The sequence below is a fragment of the Triticum aestivum genome, chromosome 7D (assembly GCF_018294505.1).
Source record: "Triticum aestivum cultivar Chinese Spring chromosome 7D, IWGSC CS RefSeq v2.1, whole genome shotgun sequence".
NCBI lineage: Eukaryota > Viridiplantae > Streptophyta > Magnoliopsida > Poales > Poaceae > Triticum > Triticum aestivum.
Window position 1 is genome coordinate 638,561,924 of NC_057814.1, and position 25,248 is coordinate 638,587,171.

The 25,248-nt window shown below is 45.5% G+C and overlaps 1 protein-coding gene across 1 annotated transcript; it reads left to right on the plus strand.

Moving 5' to 3' along the window:
• The first annotated feature begins 1,265 nt into the window (after window positions 1-1,265).
• On the plus strand, window positions 1,266-23,948 carry LOC123171512 (uncharacterized). The gene is made up of 6 exons (XM_044588977.1): window positions 1,266-1,700; window positions 20,662-20,930; window positions 21,026-21,152; window positions 22,365-22,447; window positions 23,066-23,192; window positions 23,605-23,948. Exons 1-6 carry the CDS (start codon window positions 1,266-1,268, stop codon window positions 23,608-23,610), a joined length of 1,047 nt encoding a protein of 348 aa, XP_044444912.1. The 3' UTR covers window positions 23,611-23,948.
• Window positions 23,949-25,248: the final 1,300 nt, after the last annotated feature.

Sequence of the window (25,248 nt, forward strand, 5' to 3'; positions counted from 1 at the left end):
TTTTAACCCACATTGTGGGCCCTTAACCCACAGTTCCACAGGATCGAAACCTGACTCTCCTGTACAACCTATTGTCAAAGTTATTCCTCGCGCTTGACTTCGTATGTAATTCACGGGTCACCTGCCTGGTGATCTATTATGGTATCAGACGCAATACTTATTCCCATTGCCCTGAACCCCTTTCACACTTCTTTTCAGGCAATGAACGATTGCCTATGCGCTTGAAACTTCTAATTTGCACCTTCTTACTTTGCTCTCGATAATTTCTTAAGTTTCAATTCGAGAGTTACTTTCCACCACCTTCCCCGATGTTATCGACCAGATAAGCAACATTGTAGCGGTCCGTTCTTCCGAAGTTACCCCTTGTCCTTTCGTAAGTACGATGAAATTTCCGAAGAAAGGATGATGACTTCATCATGATGACTTGAAGCAGAGTAATGAAGACGTCAACGAAAGGGATCAACCCCTTCGAAAGGGCAGCCAAGACCGACAAGACTCGTTAGGTTTTCGCTACCAGCACTTTTCCCCCCTTACTCCACCGCTTAAATCTCGGGACGAGATTTCTTGTAGTGGAGGAGAATTGTGACGCCCGGATGATTAAGCTACAGTGAACCCCGCTAATGATGCCACGTCACCTCGGTTACTGTTGATAATCTCGCGTTAGTTCGAAACAGGTGCTAAATCAAATTTTGAATTTAAAGTTAAAACAATAAATGTTTTCAAATATTAAAACTAAAATGTTCGGAGTGAGCCAAATAATCCATATTAAATATTGGTGAAGAAACCCCACTTTTATAAAATCTTTAAATACTCTAAAGTGAATAAAACAGTAGCAAAACAATTAATGAAATGCCTTTTATAATTAATAAAGTGTTAAACTATTCTATTTAGGACTAAACTTTATATGGTAGTGGGTTTAGTGGTAGTACTAATTCCGGGGTCATTTTTGTACTTTACTAAACTAAAATAAAAGGAGGAATAAAATATAACAGAAAAGAAATAAATAAATAAAAAAACAAAAACAAAAAAATAGAAACAAATCCCTCCCCCGGCCCAACCGCGCCTACAACCCTCGCCACTCCCCCGGTGACCTAGATCGGTCCACCCACTCTCCCCCACTACCACGTCGCTCGCCCCCACTTCCCCTTTGCCTCCCCTCGTTTTGGTTCGGGCGCAGGCGCCTCGTCGCCGCTCGCTAGGCCACCCCGCCGCGCTGAGCACGCCGCCAACTCGCCGACGCCCGCCTTCTCAGCCCTCCGCCCTGCATGGATCTGGATCAGAGCTCAACCCCGGCCGCGCCCCTGCCGACGTTGCCGTTTTCGCCGTGGATCCCGCGCCCCGCCGCCGAGCTTCGTTGCCGGATCAGCCGCCTCGCGTCCCCGTCCTCCTCCCCAACGGCCTCCACCGACCTCGTCGCCCCTCCGTCGCCCGGAACGCCGCCTCGACCACGCCTCCCCGCCGGACCGCCACACTGTCATCCTCCCCTGCGTCGCGCCGTCCCCGTCCCCCTCCTCGACACCCGCTGCCGTTGCCCTACGAATCACGGTGAGGCCCCAGGCCTCTTCCTTGCTCTGTCACCTGCTCTCACCGCGCCCTCACCGTCCTACCGTACCGGCTCACCCTGCCGCGGCTCCGCCGCCCTAGCCTCGCCGCGCTCCCTGGAGCTCCTCTGCACCGTCTCGTGGTCGCGCTCCCGCACGGTCCTTGGCCTCTCCCGCTCACCCCGTGCCCCGCTTCCGCCTCTGGCCCCGTGGGCTACCGCCGTTTCGACGCTCTCTCCTCCTCGCTACCGTCCCGTTCGGCCACCACGCCCACCGCGGCCCCCTGCTCTGCTCAGCCGCGCCTCGCCGTGCGCCGGCGCCAGCGCCCGCCAACCACCCCGCGACGCCCATCGCCCGATTGGCCCCTATGGGCCTATGACAAAGGGGCCCCGCCCCCAGAACGTTTAATAAAAAAGATTTTAGAAAATAATAATAACTAATAATAAAAATATATATTAATTAATTAATTAAATAAATAAATTAATTAAATAACTTAATTAAACCTGATTAGATTAGCCTAATTAACTAGTTAACCTAATTAACTATGATTAATTAACTAACAGTGAATGACATGCGGGACCCACACGTCCGTTTGTCCAGTCAACACCTCTGTTGACTGCTGACGTCATGTTGACCTCATGCTGATGCAATAATACTAATTTTGAATTAATTTAATAATAATAATTTAAAAAATGATTTATAACTGTAAAAATTAATATAAAATAAACCGTAGCTCAGATGGAAAAACTTTGTACATGAAAGTTGCTCAGAACGACGAGACGAATCCGGATACGCAGCCCGTTCGTCCGCCACACATCCCTAGCATAGCAAACACGCAACTTTCCCCCTACGGTTCATCTGTAAGAAAACGCGGAACACCGGGGATACTTTCCCGGTTGTTTCCACCCTTCGCCGATATCACCTCCTACCGCGTTAGGTCACCCCTAGCACCGCTTATTGCCATGTTATGTTTTGTGATGCCTTGTGTGCTCCGTATTTACTCTTTCTTTCCCCCTCTTCTTCTTCGGTAGACCTCGACCGACGCTGCTGCTACCCTGTTCGACTACGGAGTTGACGACCCCTCCTTCTTGCCAGAGCAACCAGGCAAGCCCCCCCTTGATCACCAGATATCGCCTATTCTTCTCTATACTCTTGCATTAGAGTAGTGTAGCACGTTACTGCTTTCCGTTAATCCTATTCTGCTGCATAGCCTGTCTTTGCCACTACTATTGTTACCTTTACCTGCATTCCTACATGCTTAGTATAGGATGCTAGTATTCCATCAGTGGCCCTACATTCTTGTCCGTCTGCCATGCTATACTATCAGGCCGTGATCACTAGGGAGGTGATCACGGGTATATACTATATACTTTATACATGATACATGTGGTGACTAAAGTCGGGTCGGCTCGTGGAGCACCCGCGAGTGATTCACGGATTGGGGGCTGAAAGGACCTTTGTCCCGACGGCCCTCTGGGTGGATCTTTGTGGCGGAGCGATAGGGCAGGTTGAGACCGCCTAGGTGAGAGGTGGGCCTGGCCCTGGTCGGTGTCTGCGGTTACATCAATTAACATGCTTAACGAGATCTTGGTATTTGATCAGAGTCTGGCAATTTGGTCTATACGCACTAACCAACTACGCGGGAAAGATATGGGCACTCGACGTCGTGGTATCAGCCGAAGCCTTCGTGACGTCAGCGACTGAGCGGCGCGCGCCGGGTTGGACTGCGTAACGCAACTTCCTTTGTAATGGAGGTTGCTAGGTCTGCTCCCCGGCCGCCCACGCAACGTGCAGGTGTGCAATGGGCGATGGGTCCAGACCCCTGCGCGCATAGGATTTAGACCGGCGTGCTGACCTCTCTGTTGTGCCTAAGTGGGGCTGCGACATGTTGATCTTCCGAAGCCGGGCATGACCCAGGAAAGTGTGTCCGGCCAAATGGGATCGAGCGTGTTGGGTTATGTGGTGCACCCCTGCAGGGAAGTTTATCTATTCGAATAGCCGTGTCCCTCGGTAAAAGGATGACCCGGAGTTGTACCTTGACCTTATGACAACTAGAACCGGATACTTAATAAAACACACCCTTCCAAGTGCCAGATATAACCCGGTGATCGCTCTCTAACAGGGCAACGAGGGGAGGATCACCGGGTAGGATTATGCTATGCGATGCTACTTGGAGGACTTCAATCTACTCTCTTCTACATGCTGCAAGACGGAGGCTGCCAGAAGCGTAGTCTTCGATAGGGCTAGCTATCCCCCTCTTATTCTGGCATTCTGCAGTTCAGTCCACTGATATGCCCCTTTACACATATAACCATGCATATGTAGTGTAGCTCCTTGCTTGCGAGTACTTTGGATGAGTACTCACGGTTGCTTTTCTCCCTCTTTTCCCTTTCCCTTCTACCTGGTTGTCGCAACCAGATGCCGGAGCCCAGGAGCCAGACGCCACCGTCGACGACGACTCCTACTACAGTGGAGGTGCCTACTACTACGTGCAGGCCGCTGTCGACGACCAGGAGTAGTTAGGAGGATCCCAGGCAGGAGGCATGCGCCTCTTTCGATCTGTATCCCAGTTTGTGCTAGCCTTCTTAAGGCAAACTTGTTTAACTTATGTGTGTACTCAGATATTGTTGCTTCCGCTGACTCGTCTATGATCGAGCACTTGTATTCGAGCCCTCGGGGCCCCTGGCTTGTATTATGATGCTTGTATGACTTATTTTATTTGTAGAGTTGTGTTGTGATATCTTCCCGTGAGTCCCTGATCTTGATCGTACACGTTTGCGTGTATGATTAGTGTACGATTGAATCGGGGGCGTCACATGATGGACTTTTGGAACCACTTGATTATGAATCACTTGGTACTTGCGAACCGTGCCTCATGGGCAAGATGAATAAAACGCCGTTCTCTGGTACTGTGGAGAGAGCAACAGATTTGTTGAGAAATCCTACATACTGATGTATGTGGTCCGATGAATATTGAGGCTCGCAGCGGGTATCGTTATTTTCTGACCTTCACAGATGATTTGAGCAGATATGGGTATATCTACTTGATGAAACATAAGTCTGAAACATTTGAAAAGTTCATATAATTTCAGAATGAAGTGGAAAATCATCATAACAAGAAAACAAAGTTTCTACGATCTGTCGTGGAGGAGAATATTTGAGTTACGAGTTTGGTCTTCATTTGAAACAATGCGGAATAGTTTCGCAACTCACGCCAGCCGGAACACCATAGCGTAATGGTGTGTCCGAACGTCATAATCGTACTTTACTAGATATGGTGCGATCTATGATTTACCGCTATCATTTTGGGGTTATGCTCTAGAGACAGCTGCATTCACGTTAAATAGGGCACCATCTAAATCCCTTGAGATGACGCCTTATGAACTATGGTTTGGCAAGAAACCAAAGTTGCCGTTTCTTAAAGTTTGGGGTTGCGATGCTTATAAGAAAAAGTTTCATCCTGATAAGCTCAAACCCAAATCGGAGAAATGTGTCTTCATTGGATACCCAAAGGAGACAGTTGGCTACACCTTCTATCACATATCCGAAGGCAAGATATTCGTTGCTAAGAATGGATACTTTCTAGAGAAGGAGTTTCTCTCGAAAGAAGTGAGTGGGAGGAAAGTAGAACTTGATGAGGTAACTGTACCTGCTCGCTTATTGGAAAGTACTTCATCACAGAAACCGGTTCCTGTGACACCTACACCAATTAGTGAGGAAGTTAATGATGATGATCATGGAACTTCAGATCAAGTTGTTACTGAACCTCATAGGTCAAACAGAGTAAGATCCGCACCAGAGTGGTACGGTAATCCTGTTCTAGAGGTTATGTTACTAGACCATGACGAACCTACGAACTATGAGGAAGCGATGATGAGCCCAGATTCTGCAAAAATGGCTTGAAGCCATGAAATCTGAGATGGGATCCATGTATGAGAACAAATTATGGAGTTTGGTTGACTTGCCCGATGATCGGCAAGCCATAGAAAATAAATAGATCTTCAAGAGGAAGACGGACGCTGATAGTAGTGTTACTATCTACAAAGCTAGACTTGTCGAAAAAAAGGTTTTTTAAAAAGTTCAAGGTGTTGACTACGATGAGATTTTCTCACTCGTAGTGATGCTTAAGTCTGTCCGAATCATGTTAGCAAATTGCCACATTTTATGAAATCTGGCAAATGGATGTCAAAACTATATTCCTTAATGGATTTCTTAAAGAAGAGTTGTATATGATGCAACCAGAAGGTTTTGTCGATCCTAAAGGTGCTAACAAAATGTGCAAGCTCCAGCGATCCATCTATGGACTGGTGCAAGCATCTCGGAGTTGGAATATACACTTTGATGAGTTGATCAAAGCATATAGTTTTACACAGACTTGCGGTGAAGCCTGTATTTATAAGAAAGTGAGTGGGAGCACTACAACATTTCTGATAAGTATATGTGAATGACATATTGTTGATCGGAAATAATGTAGAATTATTCTGCAAAGCATAAAGGAGTGTTTGAAAGGAGTTTTTCAAAGAAAGACCTTGGTGAAGTTGCTTACATATTGAGCATCAAGATCTATAGAGATAGATCAAGACGCTTGATAAGTTTTTTCAATGAGTACATACCTTGACAAGATTTTGAAATAGTTCAAAATGGAACAGTCAAAGAAAGAGTTCTTGCCTGTATTACAAGGTGTGAAATGGAGTAAGACTCAAAGCCCGACCACGGCAGAAGATAGAAAGAGAATGAAAGTCATTCCCTATGCCTCAGCCATAGGTTCTATAAAGTATGCCATGCTGTGTACCAGATCTATTGTATACCCTACACTGATTTTGGCAAGGGAGTACAATAGTGATCTAGGAGTGGATCACTGGACAGCGGTCAAAATTACCCTTAGTGGAATAAGGAAATATTTCTCGGTTATGAAGGTGATAAAGAGTTCATCGTAAAGAGTTACGTCGATGCAAGCTTTGACACCGATCTGGATGACTCTAAGTCTCGATCTAGATACATATTGAAAGTGGGAGCTATTAGCTAGAGTAGCTCCGTGTAGAGCATTTTAGACATAGAAATTTGCAAAATACTTACGGATCTGAATGTGACAGACCCGTTGACTAAAATTATCTCACAAGCAAAACATGATCACACCTTAGTACTCTTTGGGTGTTAATCACATAGCGATGTGAACTAGATTATTGACTCTAGTAAACCCTTTGGGTGTTGGTCACATGTCGATGTGAACTATGGGTGGTAACCACATAAAGATGTGAACTATTGATGTTAAATCACATGGCGATGTGAACTAGATTATTGACTCTACTGCAAGTGGGAGACTGAAGGAAATATGCCCTAGAGGCAATAATGAAGTTATTATTTATTTCCTTATTTCATGATAAATATTTATTATTCATGCTAGAATTGTATTAACCGGAAACATAATACATGTGTGAATACATAGACAAACATAGTGTCACTAGTATGCCTCTACTTGACTAGCTCGTTAATCGAAGATGGTTGAGTTTCCTAGCCATGGACATGAGTTGTCATTTGATTAACGTGATCACATCATTAGGAGAATGATGTGATTGACTTAACACATTCCGTTAGCTTAGCACTTGATCGTTTAGTATGTTGCTATTGCTTTCTTAATGACTTATACATGTTCCTATGACTATGAGATTATGCAACTCCCGTTTACCGGAGGAACACTTTGTGTGCTAGCAAACGTCACCACTTAAATGGGTGATTATAAAGGTGCTCTACAGGTGTCTCCGAAGGTACTTGTTGGGTTGGCGTATTTCGAGAATAGGATTTGTCACTCCGATTGTCGAAGAGGTATCTCTGGTCCCACTCGGTAATGCACATCACTATAAGCCTTGCATGCATTGTAACTAATGAGTTAGTTATGGGATGATGTATTACGGAACGAGACTTGCCAGTAAGGAGATTGAACTAGGTATTGAGATACCGATGATCGAATCTCGGGCAAGTAACATACCGATGACAAAGGGAACAACGTATGTTGTTATGCGGTTTGACCGATAAAGATCTTCGTAGAATATGTGGGAGCCAATATGAGCATCCAGGTTCCGCTATTGGTTATTGACCGGAGACATGTCTCGGTCATGTCTACATAGTTCTCGAACCCGTAGGGTCCGCACGCTTAAAGTTAGATGACAGTTATATTGTGAGTTTATGTGTTTTGATGTACCGAAGGTAGTTTGGAGTCCCGGATCAGACTGGGGACATGACGAGGAGTCTCGAAATGGCCGAGACGTAAAGATCGATATATTGGACGACTATATTCGGACTTCGGAAAGGTTCCGAGTGATTCGGGTATTTATCGGAGTACCGGAGAGTTACGGGAATTCGCCGGGGAGAAGTATTGGGCCTTATTGGGCCATACGGGAATAGACGGGAGAGGCCAAAAGGAAGGAGGCGCGCAACCCCCCCTCTGGTCCGAATTGGACAAGGGGTGCAGCCCCCTTTTCCTTCTCCCTCTCCCCCTCTTTCCTTCTCTCCTAGCTACTCCAACAAGGAAAGGAGGAGTCCTACTCCCGGTGGGAGTAGGACTCCCCCCTTGGCGCGCCCTCCTCCTTGGCCGGCCGCCTCCCCCCTTGCTCCTTTATATATGGGGGCAGGGGCGCACCCCATAGACACAACAATTGATCTCTTGATCTCTTAGCCGTGTGCGGTGCCCCCCTCCACCATATTCCACCTCGGTCATATCGTAGCGGTGCTTAGGCGAAGCCCTGCATCGGTAGCAACATCATCACCGTCATCACGCCGTCGTGCTGACGAAACTCTCCCGTGAAGCTCTGCTGGATCGGAGTTCGCGGGACGTCATCGAGCTGAAAATGTGCTGAACTTGGAGGTGCCGTACGTTCGGTACTTGGATCGATCGGATCGTGAAGACGTACGACTACATCAACCGCGTTGTGCTAACGCTTCCGCTTTCGGTCTATGAGGGTACGTGGACACACCCTCCCCTCTCGTTGCTATGCATCACCATGATCCTATGTGTGCATAGGATTTTTTTTGAAATTACTACGTTCCCTGGCAAATAGATCTAAGTTTCAAGGAATCAACATCAAGAGAAATTCTATCAACGTTCCTAGCCAATTCATCAACCTTAAGCAATTTTTCTTCAAGCAAAGCATTGAAATTCTTTTGCGAATTCATAAACTCCTTAACACTAGTCTCAAATTCAGAGGGCGTCTTATTAAAATTTCCATAAGAATTGTTGTAGGAATTACCATAATTATTAGAGGAATTACTAGGGAACGACCTAGGATTAAAGTTTCCACTATAAGCGTTGTTACCAAAATTATTCCTACCAACAAAATTCACATCCATAGATCATTATTATTCTCAATCAAAGTAGACAAAGGCATATCATTAGGATCAGAAGAAACACTTTTAGTAGCAAATAATTTCATAAGTTCATCCATCTTTCCACTCAAAACATTAATTTCTTCTATCGCATGCACTTTTTTATTAGTAGATCTTTCGGTGTGCCACTGAGAATAATTAACCATAATATTATCTTGGAGTTTGGTAGCTTCTCCTAAAGTGATTTCCATAAAAGTGCCTCCCGCGGCCGAATCTAAAATATTTCTAGAAGCAAAATTCAATCCGGCATAAATTTTTTGTATAATCATCCACAGATTCAAACCATGTGTAGGGCAATTACGTATCATTAATTTCAACCTCTCCCAAGCTTGTGCAACATGTTCATGATCAAGTTGCTTAAAATTCATGATATCGTTTCTAAGAGAGATTATCTTAGCGGGAGGAAAATACTTAGAGATAAAAGCAGCTTTGCACTTATTCCATGAATCAATACTATTTTTAGGCAAAGATGAAAACCAAGCTTTAGCACGATCTCTAAGCGAAAAAGGAAATAGCTTCAATTTAACAATATCATTGTCCACATCTTTCTTATTTTGCATATCACACAAATCAACGAAGCTATTCAGATGGGTAGCGGCATCTTCACTAGGAAGGCCGGCGAATTGATCCTTCATGACAAGATTCAACAAAGCAGCATTAATTTCACACGATTCAGCATCGGTAAGAGGAGCAATCGGAGTGCTAAGAAAATCATTGTTGTTGGTATTGGTAAAGTCACACAATTTAGTATTGTCTTGAGCCATCGTGACAAGCAAGCAATCCAACACACGAGCAAACAAGAAGCAAGCGGAAAAAAGGCGAACAAAAAAGAGAGGGCGAATAAAACAGCAAGGGTGAAGTGGGGGAGAGGAAAACGAGAGGCAAATGGCAAATAATGTAATGCGAGGGATAAGAGTTTTTGATGGGTACTTGGTATGTCTTGACTTGTGCGTAGACTCCCCGGCAGCGGCGCCAGAAATCCTTCTTGCTACCTCTTGAGCACTGCGTTGGTTTTCCCTTGAAGAGGAAAGGGTGATGCAGTAAAGTAGCGTAAGTATTTCCCTCAGTTTTTGAGAACCAAGGTATCAATCCAGTAGGAGATCACGCTCAAGTCCCACGCACCTACACAAACAAATAAGAACCTCGCAACCAACGCGATAAAGGGGTTGTCAATCCCTTCACGGTCACTTACAAGAGTGAGATCTGATAGATTTGAGAAGATAATATTTTTGGTATTTTATGATAAAGATGTAAAGTAAAATAAACGGCAATAAAAATTACTAAGTGTTGGAAGATTAATATGATGGAAAATAGACCCGGGGGCCATAGGTTTCACTAGTGGCTTCTCTCAAGAGCATAAGTATTACGGTGGATAAACGAAGTACTGTCGAGCAATTGATAGAATTGAGCATAGTTATGAGAATATCTAGGTATGATCATGTATATAGGCATCACGTCCGTGACCAGTAGACCGAAACGATTCTGCATCTACTACTATTACTCCACACATCGACAGCTATCCAGCATGCATCTAGAGTATTAAGGTCATAAGAACAGAGTAATGCTTTAAGTAAGATGACATGATGTAGAGGGATAAACTCATGCAATATGATATAAACCCCATCTTTTTATCCTCGATGGCAACAATACAATACGTGCCTTGCTGCCCCTGCTGTCACTGGGAAAGGACACCGCAAGATTGAACCCAAAGCTAAGCACTTCTCCCATTGCAAGAAAGATCAATCTAGTAGGCCAAACCAAACTGATAATTCGAAGAGACTTGCAAAGATAACCAATCATACATAAAAGAATTTAGAGGAGATTCAAATATTGTTCATAGATAATCTTGATCATGAACCCACAATTCATCGGATCTCGACAAACACACCTCAAAAGAAGATTACATCGAATAGATCTCCAAGAAGATCGAGGAGAACTTTGTATTTAGATCCAAAGAGAGAGAAGAAGCCATCTAGTTAATAACTATGGACCCGAAGGTCTGAGGTAAACTACTCACACACCATCGGAGAGGCTATGGTGTTGATGTAGAAGCCCTCCATGATCAATGCCCCCTCCGACAGAGCATCGGAAAAGGACCCGAGATGGGATCTCACGGGTACAGAAGGTTGCGGCGGTGGAAATAGGGTTTTTGCTCCTCTTCTGATGTTTCCAGGGTATATGGGTATATATAGGAGGAAGAAGTACGTCGGTGGAGCAACGTGGGCCCCATGAGGGTGGAGGGCGCGCCTGGGGGGGGTATGCGCGCCCCCTGCCTCGTGCTCTCCTCGTTGATTGCTTTACGTGGACTCCAAGTCCTCTAGATCACGTTTGTTCCGAAAATCACGTTCCCGAAGGTTTCATTCCGTTTGGACTCCGTTTTATATTGCTTTTCTGCGAAACACTGAAATAGGCAAAAACAACAATTTGGGCTGGGCCTCCGGTTAATAGGTTATCCCAAATATAATATAGAAGTATATAATAAAGCCCATTAAACATCCAAAACAGAATATAATATAGCATGGAACAATCAAAAATTATAGATACGTTGGAGACGTATCAGCTATCAAACATCACAACGTAACTGGGTGATTATAAAGATGCTCTACAGGTGTCTCCGATGGTGATTGTTGAGTTAGCATAGATCGATATTAGGATTTTTCACTCTGAGTATCGGAGAGGTATCTCTGGGCCCTCTCGGTAATGCACATCACTATGAGCCTTGCAAGCAATGTGACTAATGACTTAGTCACGGGATGATGCATTATGGAACGAGTAAAGAGATTTGCCGGTAACGAGATTGAACTCGGTATTGAGATACCGACGATCGAATCTCGGGCAAGTAACATACCGATGACAAAGGGAACAACGTATGTTGTTATGCGATTTGACCGGTAAAGATCTTCATAGAGTATGTAGGAACCAATATGAGCATCCAGATTCCGCTATTGGTTATTGACCGGAGATGAGTCTCGGTCATGTCTACATAGTTCTCGAACCCGTAGGGTCCGCACGCTTAACGTTCGGTGATGATCGGTATTATGAGTTTATGTGTTTTGATGTACCGAAGGTAGTTCGGAGTCCTGGATGTGATTACGGACATGACAAGGAGTCTCGAAATGGTCGAGACATGAAGACTGATATATTGGAAGGTCATGTTTGGACACCGGAAAGGTTTCGGATGAGTTCGAGCATATACCGGAGTACCAGGGGGGTACCGGAACCCCCCGGGGGCTAAATGGGCCTACATGGGCTTTAGTGGGAGATAGAGGAGGCGGCCAAGAGGTGGGGGCACGCCCCCCCCAAGCCCAATCCGAATTGGGAAGGGGGCCGGCCCCCCTTTCCTTCCTCTCCTCTTCCCCTTCCTTCCCCCTCCTATTAGGACTAGGAAAGGGGGAAACCTACTCCTAGTAGGAGTAGGAATCCCCCCTTGGGGCGCACCATGAGGGCCGGCCGGCCCCCTCCTCCCCTCCTTTATATACGGGGGAGGGGCACCCCATAGACACACAAAGTTGATTGTTTAGCCGTGTGCGGTGCCCCCCTCCACAGATTTCCACCTCGGTCATATCGTTGCAGTGCTTAGGCCAAGCCCTGTGCTGGTAGCTTCATCATCACCGTCAGCACGCCGTCGTGCTGACGAAACTCTCCCTCGACCTCAGCTGGATCTAGAGTTCGTGGGACGTCACCGAGCTGAACATGTGTAGATCACGGAGGTGCCGTATCTTTGGTGCTAGGATCGGTCGGATCATGACGACGTACGACTACATTAACCGCGTTGTCATAATGCTTCCGCTTACGGTCTACGAGGGTACGTGGACAACACTTTCCCCTCTCGTTGCTATGCATCACCTAGATAGATCTTGCGTGTGCGTAGGATTTTTTTTGAAATTACTGCGTTCCCCAACAGTGGCATCCGAGCCAGGTTATGCGTAAATGTTATATGCACGAGTAGAACACAAAGAGTTGTGGGCGATAATAGTCATATTGCTTACCAGCATGTCATACTTTGATTCGGCGGTATTGTTGGATGAAGAGGCTCAGACCGACATTACTCGTACGCTTACGCGAGACTGGTTCTACCGACGTGCTTCGCACACAGGTGGCTAGTGGGTGTCAGTTTCTCCAACTTTAGTTGAATCGAGTGTGACTACGCCCGGTCCTTGTTGAAGGTTAAAACAACGCACTTGACAAAAAAATCGTTGTGGTTTTGATGCGTAGGTAAGAACGGTTCTTGCTCAGCCCGTAGCAGCCACGTAAAACTTGCAACAACAAAGTAGAGGACGTCTAACTTGTTTTTGCAGGGCATGTTGTGATGTGATATGGTCAAGACATGATGCTAAATTTCATTGTATGAGATGATCATGTTCTGTAATAAAGTTATCGGCAACTGGCAGGAGCCATATGGTTGTCGCTTTATTGTATGAAATGCAATTGCCATGTAATTGCTTTACTTTATCACTAAGCGGTAGCGATAGTCGTAGAAGCAATAGTTGGCGAGATGACAACGATGCTTCGATGGAGATCAAGGTGTCAAGCCGGTGACGATGGTGATCATGATGGTGCTTTGGAGATGGAGATGAAAGGCACAAGATGATTTGACGATAGCATCTTATTTTGCTTAGTTCGACGATAGCATTATAAGCTGATCTCTCACTAAATTTCAAGGTATAAGTGTTCTTCCTGAGTATGCACCATTGCTACAGTTCGTCGTGCCAAGACACCACGTGGTGATCGGGTGTGATAAGCTCTACGTTCACATACAACGGGTGCAAGCCAGTTTTGCACATGCAAAATACTCAGGTTAAACTTGACGAGCCTAGCATATGCAGATATGGCCTCGGAACACTGAGACCGAAAGGTCGAGCGTGAATCATATAGTAGATATGATCAACATAGTGATGTTCACCATTGAAAACTACTCCATCTCACGTGATGATCGGACAGGGTTTAGTTGATATGGATCACGTGGTCACTTAGATGATTAGAGGGATGTCTATTTAAGTGGGAGTTATAGATTGAAGATATTACAAGTCTTTCAATACAATGTCGGTTGGCCACCCATGATGAACCAGAGCGCACGGAGAAATACTATTCTTTTCGGTCTCTCCATATGTGGCTCGCATGCATTTCGAAACTAAAGTAGGAACATTTAGCTAACCAATTAAACATCTCTCAGTTTTACTAATATCAGCAATAATATCAGATATGAATTTGTACAACTAAGCTTGTTTAGCTCGATGGGTGGAGCAGTGCTATTACGACACGAACCACGTAGGCTGATTGTGGTCATCATAAAACGGGGAAAACATAAGCATGATGAGTACAGTGTTGACCGTGGCAGTGGGATGGCAGATCTGAAGCTGCAAACCGCGCAAAGGGTAGTTAGCAACGGATGTTTGCTTTGAAATAACAACTAAGATTTGGTATGGACAAGAAAGTACGGTCAACAAGTGACAAAGAAATGCAATTATGCTGTCTCTCTATATGTCGCGACATGCATTTGGAAACTCAAGTGGGACCTTTAGCTAACCAATTAAATGTGTCGGTTAACTAATATCAGTATCATATCACAATCATATTTGAACAACTAAGCTTTCAAATTCTAAGTGTTGTGTTGTTTAGCTTGAAGGGTGGAGTAATGCTAGTACGACAGAAAGCACCTACGCAGATCATAGTAGAGTAATAAAAGGGGAAAACCCTAAGCATCAAGAGTAAAATCAGGAAAGTGGAACTAGCTGGACCACTGGGTGGCGCACATGCTTTTCGAAACGAATATAGGAACATTAGGTGACCAATTAAGTGTTCTCTGTTTTAGTGATATGTGCATCATATCAGATTCGTATTTCAACATGTAAGCTTTGGGTTGAGGTCTTGAGGAGCAGTGCTAGCACGACACGAAGCACCTACGATGATGGTAGTGAATATAAAGGGGGGAAACCATAAGCTTTATGAGTATAGTGCCCGTGCCATGGCGGATCTGAAGGTGAAAACTGGACAAAGCTACTTCGCAACCAATGTTTGCTTTCAACTAGCCACTACGATTTGGTACAGACAAGAAAAGTACAGTAAACAAATTACGATCTATTTTCCGGGTGAGATCAATAACTTAAGCACATATGGAAGAGTACCACCTCTCTTGCGACGCCGTGTAGGCCTATGCTGATACGTTGAGGGTGCTGCGGGTGCGATGGCTGTCGGCGGCGGGGAAGAAGACTTTAGACGACAGACGGCCGGGTCGGGGGATATATCCTGTTGCCGTGGACGAGGCGGTCGTAGGATCGGCAACGGCAAGGTGGACGACAGTGCCGATGAAGCGAGAGGAGGCGATGAAAGGATCCTGGTCCAGCGCCGTGGATGAGAGACGTCCATCTCTTGCAGTGGACGACGGGGTAGGGGTAGCGGCTCCGGCAAGGTGGAGGATGGGGTGGCGGACGGAGGAGGTTAGCCGCAGTGCGGAGGTTGTCGTGCCGCCGACGGTGTATGAATGGGGAAATGGAGGGGAGGGGGGATCTCAAACTTTGGGACGCGCTTCTCTGAAATGGGGGAAAGTTACGAACTTATCCCCCGTTTAAAATTTCGGACATCGCGTCAGTTGGAGATAGGACGGTAGTCTCGCATCTCCCAAATATTTGCCGGTAACTATTTCGGGCGAGGAGAGGGTGTTTTGCCGCCCACGATTGACGCCCACGGTGTATGAACGGGGCTGACAGGTAGGGCGGTTGTGTCACGTCTGATGGAAGTTACACATCTGCCCTATTTAAAATATTAGCCTACATCGATTTCGGACGAGGAGAGTTTGCTTTGCTGCCCACCGTGTATGAATGGGGAAATGGAGGAAGAGACACATGTCTTCCGTACGAGCTTGAATCAAATGTATTTTGCCGCCCACGTTTGGCGCCCACCGTGTCTGAATGGGCTCAGAGGCCGTCGTGTCACGTCTGATTGAAGTTACTAGTCTACCCCTATCGACAGCAGTGTAAATCCGGTCGATAAGGATGTCAAGTGTCAGGGGTAGATAGTAATTTCCATCTCGCAAACACTTGCTTCGGGCAGCCCACAAATTATAGTGGGTGTTTAGCCGCTTCGTTCAAAACTTGGGAGAATTAGCATTCACGTTTGCCCCGGGCCCTGGCAAACTAAATTCAAATCCAATTTGTATTCGATTACGAATATCCACAGATAATTATACGTTTTGTTATTTATTTCTTCAAAACCACAACAAAGATTTATTCCACATTTATATATGATTATGATTTAGAAATGTCGTGATCTTCGAAATCAGTAGGTTGGATACACTCTGAGTCAAACAGTTATTTCATCCAATACAATATGCTCACACGAAAAACAGTTCACCTTATGTCAATCATACAAGTACTAAGGATACCTCGCCTAAAAAATTTGGATCATTACAACACATGGACAACATAGGGGGTCTTGCAACATAATCCATTCAGAGACATGACACAACATGCAAGTACAATAATCTAATAACAATTTCAACTGGTATCTAAAGAAGAACCGGGATTACCTTGGGATTCAGATAGCAAAAACAGCAGGACCTCCTCCGTCTTCAAATGCAACATTCTAACTTCCTCCAATTCTTGAGTTGCTTGCATAATGCCTAAATTCCGTAATTTCCAGCCTCAAGATAAAGATTACCTCATTCATGGCAGCCACACCATCTCTTTCTGCCTCTAGTAGAGCCTCAAGCACTATAATATCTGTGCTCAGACTGCTCTCCGGCGGTGTTGCCTCTGAACTGCTACCATCTGGTAACATGGATGGCGCACTGCTTCCACAAATAGATTCTGGGGTTGTACATTGTGTCCTAGTGTGAACGGCATCTTGAAAGGTTTCCGCTGGACATAAGTAAGAGATAGTTATCGTATGATCCAGGCAGTAAGCTTACATGGTAAACGACGGACGAATTATTGCCGAGCATGGCAAACTATATTTAAATGGTTCGAAGCAGCATCAGCCAAAAAGAAATTAAAATGGTAAGATGAAACTAGGGATGTAAGTGGCAAATAAACGACATCCGCCAGTCCCATCTAGTTAGTTTTTGCTACCTCCCTAGTTCATTTTCCTCAAAAAACGAAAAATCTTTTGAACTATCATACCACTAGTGGACTTTAATCGGGATTAAACGGGACCCAGTTGACATCCCTAGTTGAAAGGGAATGTACCACCGCTATATTTAAGTTGCCAAGGCATCTAAGCAGTTGAAATAATCTTAGAAAGCACTTAACAGTATGGCCTCATATAAACTATGAAGACAGTCTTGTGATGAAGTTGAGAGGAAAAGTTAAGGACTCAAATGAAATAGGCATGCATTTATTTACGATAGTACAACAGGCACTGCTGACATATTGGCCAACTCAGGTATAGCGTAACAACAAACAAGCATTCGAATCAAGCACTACAGCAAAGCAGACAACTGGACTATTTGTAATTCGGTAGGATTACACGTTGAGGGCACAAGCCAAGAAAGCAGCCCACTCGCATTACATTTCACATGTACTAAAACACACTGGCTTACCATATGTTGCTGTGAAGCCTCGTTGCTGTTGCAATGTTCTTTGAAGATATCGCCATCATCCCGTGGTTGCAAATCTAGTTGTTGTAGTTTATTCTGCACCCTCTATTTAGGCAAAATTAATTTTAATCGCATGCACTGGTCCGAATTGATCATCAATGGTTCATCTAAACTAATGAAAGAAGGGTGTGTGCATACACGACAATATATCTGCTTCCCTCTATTTTTATGCTTGTTCGAGGTGCCAGCCCCAAAAGAACAAATATTTTGCTTGATGGGGTTGGCAGCTCCATAATTAATAGAAGCATCAAATTAGTCATGCAACTTGGGAAATCAAGAACACACAAACAAGTAATGAACAGAGGCTCGGAGCAGTGATGTAATAGATAGCATCAGAAAATGTAGGGTAAAACGAACAAAAAGCAGCGGAACCACATGCTAGTTTGCTGATGTGTAATTAAGCATAGAGAACATTAAGCAGTCTGATGGAACCAACAGGTGGCATCAGAACAAAACTAAAGCATATTAACTATATGTGCACTGGTATGTAATTTAGCACATGTAACATGTTCACTGCCACAAGTATGGCCCTACAGGTGCAAGCAGAATAATGCGTCTCATGAAAAACAGAATGATGCCCTGAAGAAATTCAAAGGTGCAGTGCTTATGCTAGGAAAGTGAACGTAGGCGCCGGCCGTTGGATAATAGTACCTGATTCTCGGCGGCGTATGGGTATCGTTGTCATACTTGATAGCTAAGGATCGTCGATGGTGCTCGTGTTGCGGTTGAGTTTGGGCCGGCTGTCGCCATCGCTGAAGCGGCTCCGGTGCTACGGTTGCAGCGCCTGTCGACATACAAGAAAGCTCATCTGTGGTAAGTGCACAGTTGCACGATAAAGAGAAAAACCGAAGGAGTACAAACCGAAATAACCTGATAAGGCTACGGCGTCGGTAAAGCAGGGCCGGTGGAGTTGAATATGGCGTCCGTGTAGCGGGTCCGGTGTAGTGGATGAAGGCTTCGGCGGGCGCGTTGTACAGTGCTTTCGGTGAGGCAGATCTGTTACGGCGGACGAGGGCTTGTATGAAGGGCCAGGGAAGGGGCGAACGAGGGAGTCAGTGAAGGGCCTACGCTGTGTTGGACGAGGGCGCCGGTTAAGCAGATCCGGTGCGGTGGACCATGATGGCGGTCAAGGAGATCTGGAGCGGTGGACAAGCCAGTCGCTGAAGCGGCTCCGGTGAAGTGGTGAGTTGGCAGTTGGGGGTTCCAAGGTGCGGAAGGTAGATCCGGCGGGGTGTGAGGTCCACCGCTGCGGCGGAGGACTAGATTCGGCGGCTTGCCGTGGTTGGGGGGGTCGGGGAGGGGAAGGGGAGGGGCTCTGGGGAAGAATGTTGGGGGCATAGAGGGGAAAACAATGGAGTTACCAAAGCAGCCCTTTTCCGTTCATGTGGCAGGGGTAAAACAGGAATATCGCAGGGCTAAACTTTCGGGCGCGTGATATTTCGATGTGAGAGGGAAGTTTGAAAGCTTTTGGCGCCTAAAATTATAAGTATTCTCCTCTCGTACGGCCGACTATGTTATCATGGCCGACAATTTGTTTGTTTTACACGCAAAAAATATGTGCAAGTTTTGAAAATCAATGTCTCCAACTCGAAACTTAGATTGTCCATTCAATTCAAATATGGATCATTGAGCTACTACAAGCAAATACCATCATACGGTCCAATTCAAATGAAATTCCAAATGTGTTTATCCTAAATATGACGACAAAAGCAAAAGTGTGTATGTGTATGAATAAAGTCGATGATTATAAAGTTTGAACATGCCTGTATGTGTATATCTCTAGGTTTGATATATGAATTTGAAATCACGAAATCCCGACTTAAAAAATGTACCTCCATTTAAATGAATTACAAAAGCTAATGATGGAGTCGAATTCCAAAATTCCAATCTTAGGTTTGTAATTCTGGTACACCAAGGTATATCACGTATGTTCAAAAGTATCATTATCTCATAGTACAAACTGTGAAACAAATTGATCAACCATGAGTGCACAATATCTCAATTACGCTAAAGTCCCTCAAATATAGACACCTCACTCTTTATCTGAAGTCAACCCCCCCCCCCCCCCACCCACCAACACACACACACATAGAGAAGTCGTTCTCTCCCCCAAACACCAACACACGAGCACATTAACACCCCTCTCTCTTGTAAAGTCCGTACCCCAACATAGGTCTCTATCACTTTGTCTCTCGGGCATGCACACATCTCTTCCCTCACTCTCTAGGTCTCCCGCTATCTCTCTTACCCAAGCACACGCACTATGTAGAGTGTATATTTCCCATACACACAAAACGTCGCCCCCAAACATCCATCTCCCTAGTTATGTGGTTCTCGCGCACTCACCTCACACACCACCCCCACTGCAAACAAGCACACTTTGTCTCCTTGTGCACCACTCTCCTCTTTCTATCTCTCCCACATGCGGACCCGCCCCAGCTCCTTCCCTGTATACATATATGTCGTGACTCTTTACATACCTCCCTAATGTATAATCGTTCTCGATTTCGCACATTGTTCTCTACACCATCTATTCTAGATCTCTCATGAAGTCCCTATCACACACATGATGACTCGCTTCCCTTGCGTCTCCGTTCATAGGCCAATTTCGGACAACATCAACATTGTCTCCCTATCTATACGCCATTTATGGACACAAACGACCCTCTCGCCCCCTCTCTTCCTCTCTCTCTCTCTCTCTCTCTCCGTCGCTAGCTCTCTCTTTCTCTCGCTCTCACACCCCTCTCCCACACACACAATCGATGTCTCTTCCAAATAGTCTGCTCCCCCCGCCCGCACCCATGCTATCCCGCTATTACACATGTCACATTATTCCCCCTTCCCTTATACTAGGTTTACATCATCAATGGTCTCTCCGCTCCACATACACTCTCTCCCCACTACTAGGAAAATGTTTATACATAGAAGTTTAACAGTAGCGTTTATTTAAACCCCCATGCTACTGGTAATTACCAATAGCGTCGGTTTCTTTTGAACATGCTATTAATAAATATCTCCCATGGACACGACGTAGTAGTAGCGCATGTCGTAAAACCTCGCTATTACTAAGTGAAAAGCTATAACGCAGGTGAGACACCCCACGCTACTACTACCCCGATCCAGTCGCACCACGGAACTCTCTCGTGAATTCATCAAAAAAACTCTCGCGACCTCACCCCCACCCCTCTGTGGACCTCCTCTCCCCACGATATCCTCCCCGCCGCCACCACCCACGCCCGCCAGTTCCTCGCCGGCCACGCCCTCCGCCGCGCCCTCCCCTCTCCAGCTTCCTCGCGCGCGATCCTCCCCGCGGCCTCCAGCCGCCTCCTCTCCGTCACCGCCTCCACCCAGCAGAACACCGCCGACACCGCCATCGACCTCTCCAACGACGAGAGCCGCCGCCGCCTCGTCAACAGGTGCGTCTCCTCCATTACCCCTTCGAGTCTTCAACCTCTGGGCCAGCAAGAACGGTTTGCTGATTGGGAGGCCGCGTACACCTGCGTGCGCGCAGTCTGATGTACAGGAGCAAGCAGAGGGGCTTCCTGGAGCTGGACCTGGTGCTCGGGACCTGGGCGGAGCAGCACGTCCGCTCCATGGACGAGGCCAACGTCCGCTCCCTGCTCCAGATCCTCGACCTCGTGAGCTATCCTGCCCTGCCCCTGCCCCTCCCCCTCCCCCTTTTATTGACTGATCTAGCTACTCATCTGATTGTTTTTCTGTCTTACTATGGTATCTATAACATACTTCAGACTAAAAAATTCAGCTAGTAGGGATACTCTTGGTTTCTTTGTCCTGGATTTATCACTTCAGCCTATGTGTGTCACGCTTGACCCAGTCAAATTGGTCCCGAACCACCCCCCACCAGTTTATCTGTAATGTACTGGAAAATTTGTTAATGGGAATGTTCAGTGTTATGTGGTGTATGCTGCAAGTATCGGATTTAGTTTGATGTCCATCAGTCGCTTCGCAAGAATTGACTAGACAAACACCTATATTACATCTCATGTTCAGGGTTTAGTGTCAGAGATCTTGCCTGTGTTCCAGCCAATCATTCTCGAAAGCACATGGGTATTAACAATGTTGTTCCTCTATAGTGCTAGCTATCTGATTTTGCTGTAAATCATTGCATAACCTAGTTGTGTTAGATTTGTCCATCCCTTATGATAACAGTATGTAGAATCACCAGCTGAACGTGAAGGCCTCTGCAACGTGCTGCTGTTTTTTCTTGGAGTTCTTGGAGTCTCTGGAGTGCGTTCTTGAGCTTTTTGGCCTTTCGGGAACTGCTGGACACTACAACGCCACGGCCACAACAGAGCGAGCTGCACGAATCGATTCACCACAGTGAGGCATAGACCAAAACCTAGCTTGCTTCACCGATTCGCGGCGGCGGGGACGGTGACCGGCGTGGGGCCGTGGGTGCATGTCGACCGGCGCTGCTGCTGCGCCGCTGGTGGGTGGCCAGTCGGCGGTCATCCTCACATCCTGTTGGAGGCTTGGAGCTCTCGCCTCTGACTCGAGGTCTGAGCCTCTCGGCCTCTCGCCTCTTTATGTTGATAACCGGAGTAGTCCTAGTGTAAATTGAGCTAGCTCTAGTGTTAATGCGTATGTATATTACTGGTTGCTCTTGCTGCGCTGTCAGGTGAAAGCAGTTCTCCTGTAATCCCGAGTTTCAGTCATATGGTTCTGAACTTCTGATATTAGCATATACGCTTTCTTCTGAACTGGGTGGATGTTGGTTGGCATATAGTATGAGTAGTTCTTATCTTCCTTTTTAAATTCCTTTGAAGTGGTGCTCTGTACTGACTAATGATGATACTAGTTATTTGCTACTGCTCCTAATGCTCTAGTAGAAGAGGCTGCTGAAGGGCACACTCAAGAACAGGGGACTGCTCCAGAACAAGAAGCATGTGCAAGTCTGGTGTAGACAAACAAGGTAATTACCATGTATGTTTTCGACATTTTCATAGTTGTTACAATATGTGAATTTGCAATGCTTGCATTACACTTAAATTGTGAGCTTTGCGCAGAATTATTTTTTAGTGGCACCCCCATAGTGTAATCCTAGATCCGCCACTGTATAGAGTGATTTGACATGCCGCCTGAAAGTACTAGTTGTGCATATTGGATATCTGTAGCATTACATTTTGAACCTAATTTTGGTCTGCTAACTCTAGCTTGCTTTTCCATGTTAATCAGAATGTGGTGAATTTTTGTAATAAAAAACATGTCACTCCTTGAGTGACAGCTTTTATGGGGTGTAGAAAAGAATGACTTTAAAGAAAATGTACTTTGTGGATGTTCTATATTTCTCGGTTTCGAAGAAGCAGAAAATGAAGAAGTTGTCTAACCATTTGATCTGTCTTGGTTTGCTTGACTCTAAATGTGTAGATTTTGCTTCAATTCATTTGGATCCAATGTTGCCTCGTGTAAAGAATAAACCATGTATCTTGCTTCAACTTTTATTTTTGAACTAGGACAATATTCTAAGAGAACTTCCACATTCACTCATGGCAATGTATGATAATAAAGTATGTTGTGTCATTGGTTTCAGACATCTGGACGAGAAGAAAAAGAAGTGCAAGGCTGGTAAGGTCGAGACTCATCTTGAATTCCCTGGACGTGAAAAGGTTAAATTTGGTGAAGTTGTCGAAACTCCACCAAAGTTATCATTCCCAAAGGTGCCTTCTCTACTCAAAACCTTTTATGTTATTAGATTTGGTCGGATTCATATGAAGGGTTGACTGAACTTTTGAAGGCCCATATACTTCAGTGCTTGTATGTTTGTCTTAGATTCTTATGGTCTGATCTCTGCCAATATGAATTTGACTGTTGGCATTTGTTGTTACCAAAATAGATCACTTTTCAGCCATTTAGAAATGAGAAGTTGACTTCTTGTAAATGTGAATTTGGTGTACAGGATTTGACAACAAAAAATAATGTTATATGATGAATGAATGATATTTTTAACAACCAAAGTGATGTTTGACATTGAGCTTTCTTATTCTTGTAGCACATTGTTAATAGTACTATTTTGTTGAATTGATGCAATGTGCGTACTAACAAGTTTTAACTTTCCCGACATGGGCGCAGAGGTGATCGACGCTGACAAGCGCGGCCCGGTGGCGCTGTGCTCTTCAACCACTCAGAGGCGGACTTCGCCGTGAAGCCCGGTGGCCACGTCGCACAGATGATCGTCCAGGTGATTTCGACGCCGGAGGTCACCGATGTGGAGGACCTCGACGCCACCGTCCGCGAGAGGGAGGATTCGTGTCCACCGGCGTCTGAACTCCTAGCCTTATAGATACATCTAGAGAGGTGGTCTGTTTAGGTTGGTGGTAGACCACTAGGGAAGGTACCCACCTTACGATGATGGTTGCGTGTGTCTGATGTTAAATGGAATCTTGAGATGGTTCTGTGAGTTGGTTTGGTTTGCACTGGACGTATTACCATTCATAAGTACTACATCTAATTTTTATTTTTTTTAATTCCTAAATTGTTAGTAGTAGCGTGGGTCAAAAGTGAGGGCTACTAGTAGTTAGGTTAGTAGTAGCGTGGGTTTTAGGTTAGTAGTAGCGTGGGTGCACACGCGCTACTACTAACTTTTTAGCTGTAGCGTGGGGTAACAAACGCGCTACTGCTAAAAACTAGCTGTAGCGCCGTAGCAGTAGCGCGGGAACCCATGCTACTGGTATGCAAAAAACCCACGCTACTGGTAGTGTTTTTCCTAGTAGTGCCCTCTCACACACAAACGCGTGCACAAACACACACAGACACGCACAAACACCCATTTATCTGGATCCTCATCTCTTCCCATGTCCGCATGTGTATCTCACACACTCACTCTCTAATTATGTATATGTGTCTCCACGTTACACAACACAAAGCCCCATGTACATGTCTCTCTCTATCCTCCACACAGATAGACACAAAGAATCTGTTATCATTGCCTCAGTCTCTAACATATCACACACGCACACTGTCTCTCTCTCTCTCGCAAACACGCTCAACAAGGGTTTCCCCGTGAATAACGTACCATCTATTCATCAACGGTCGTGGCAGTACGGCGAACACGAGACGTGAAAAAGAATAAATCTACACGTGCTTAGACCACCTAGTATGACTACTAGGACTAGAGCAAGCCAAAAAGCGCGCCGCCGTCACCCCCTCCTTGTCGGCGACGGGAAAATCTTTGTTTTACACAGTCGAGAAGTCATTGTGCTAAGGCCCCAGATGCCGAGGCGTTGAATAGAATGTAGATGCTAGTTTACGGAAGCAAGTATCGATAATACGTTTGTATCTCCATACTTATATTTCTTCTCTTATAAAAAACCGAGTTGGTGATGATGGTACGTGTGCCATCTTACAATATAGACCGTCCGATCTATATCTGATGGATGGAAATTAAACTAAAAGATACCCGCACCCCTCTCCACATTTGCGGACAAGGCCTTCCCTCGTTCATCCTTATCTCCAACAAACCTCATTGTTGAGCAATTAAGAAAGGAAGCCTCTGGAACAAACTGGCCTGGTGGCCGCTGCCGGCGTCGTCAATCCCCGTGCCTCCGCTCAGTCCGACCACCAACCGCCACCACACCCCACTCCTCTTCACCTTATCTCATATTTCTCGAGATATCATTAGTTTTTACACATGGGATTACTCCCGCAAGGGTCAATCACAACAAGTGTTTTATAAAAAAATGCATCTTGATGTTCCGTGCAATGCACGGATCTTGC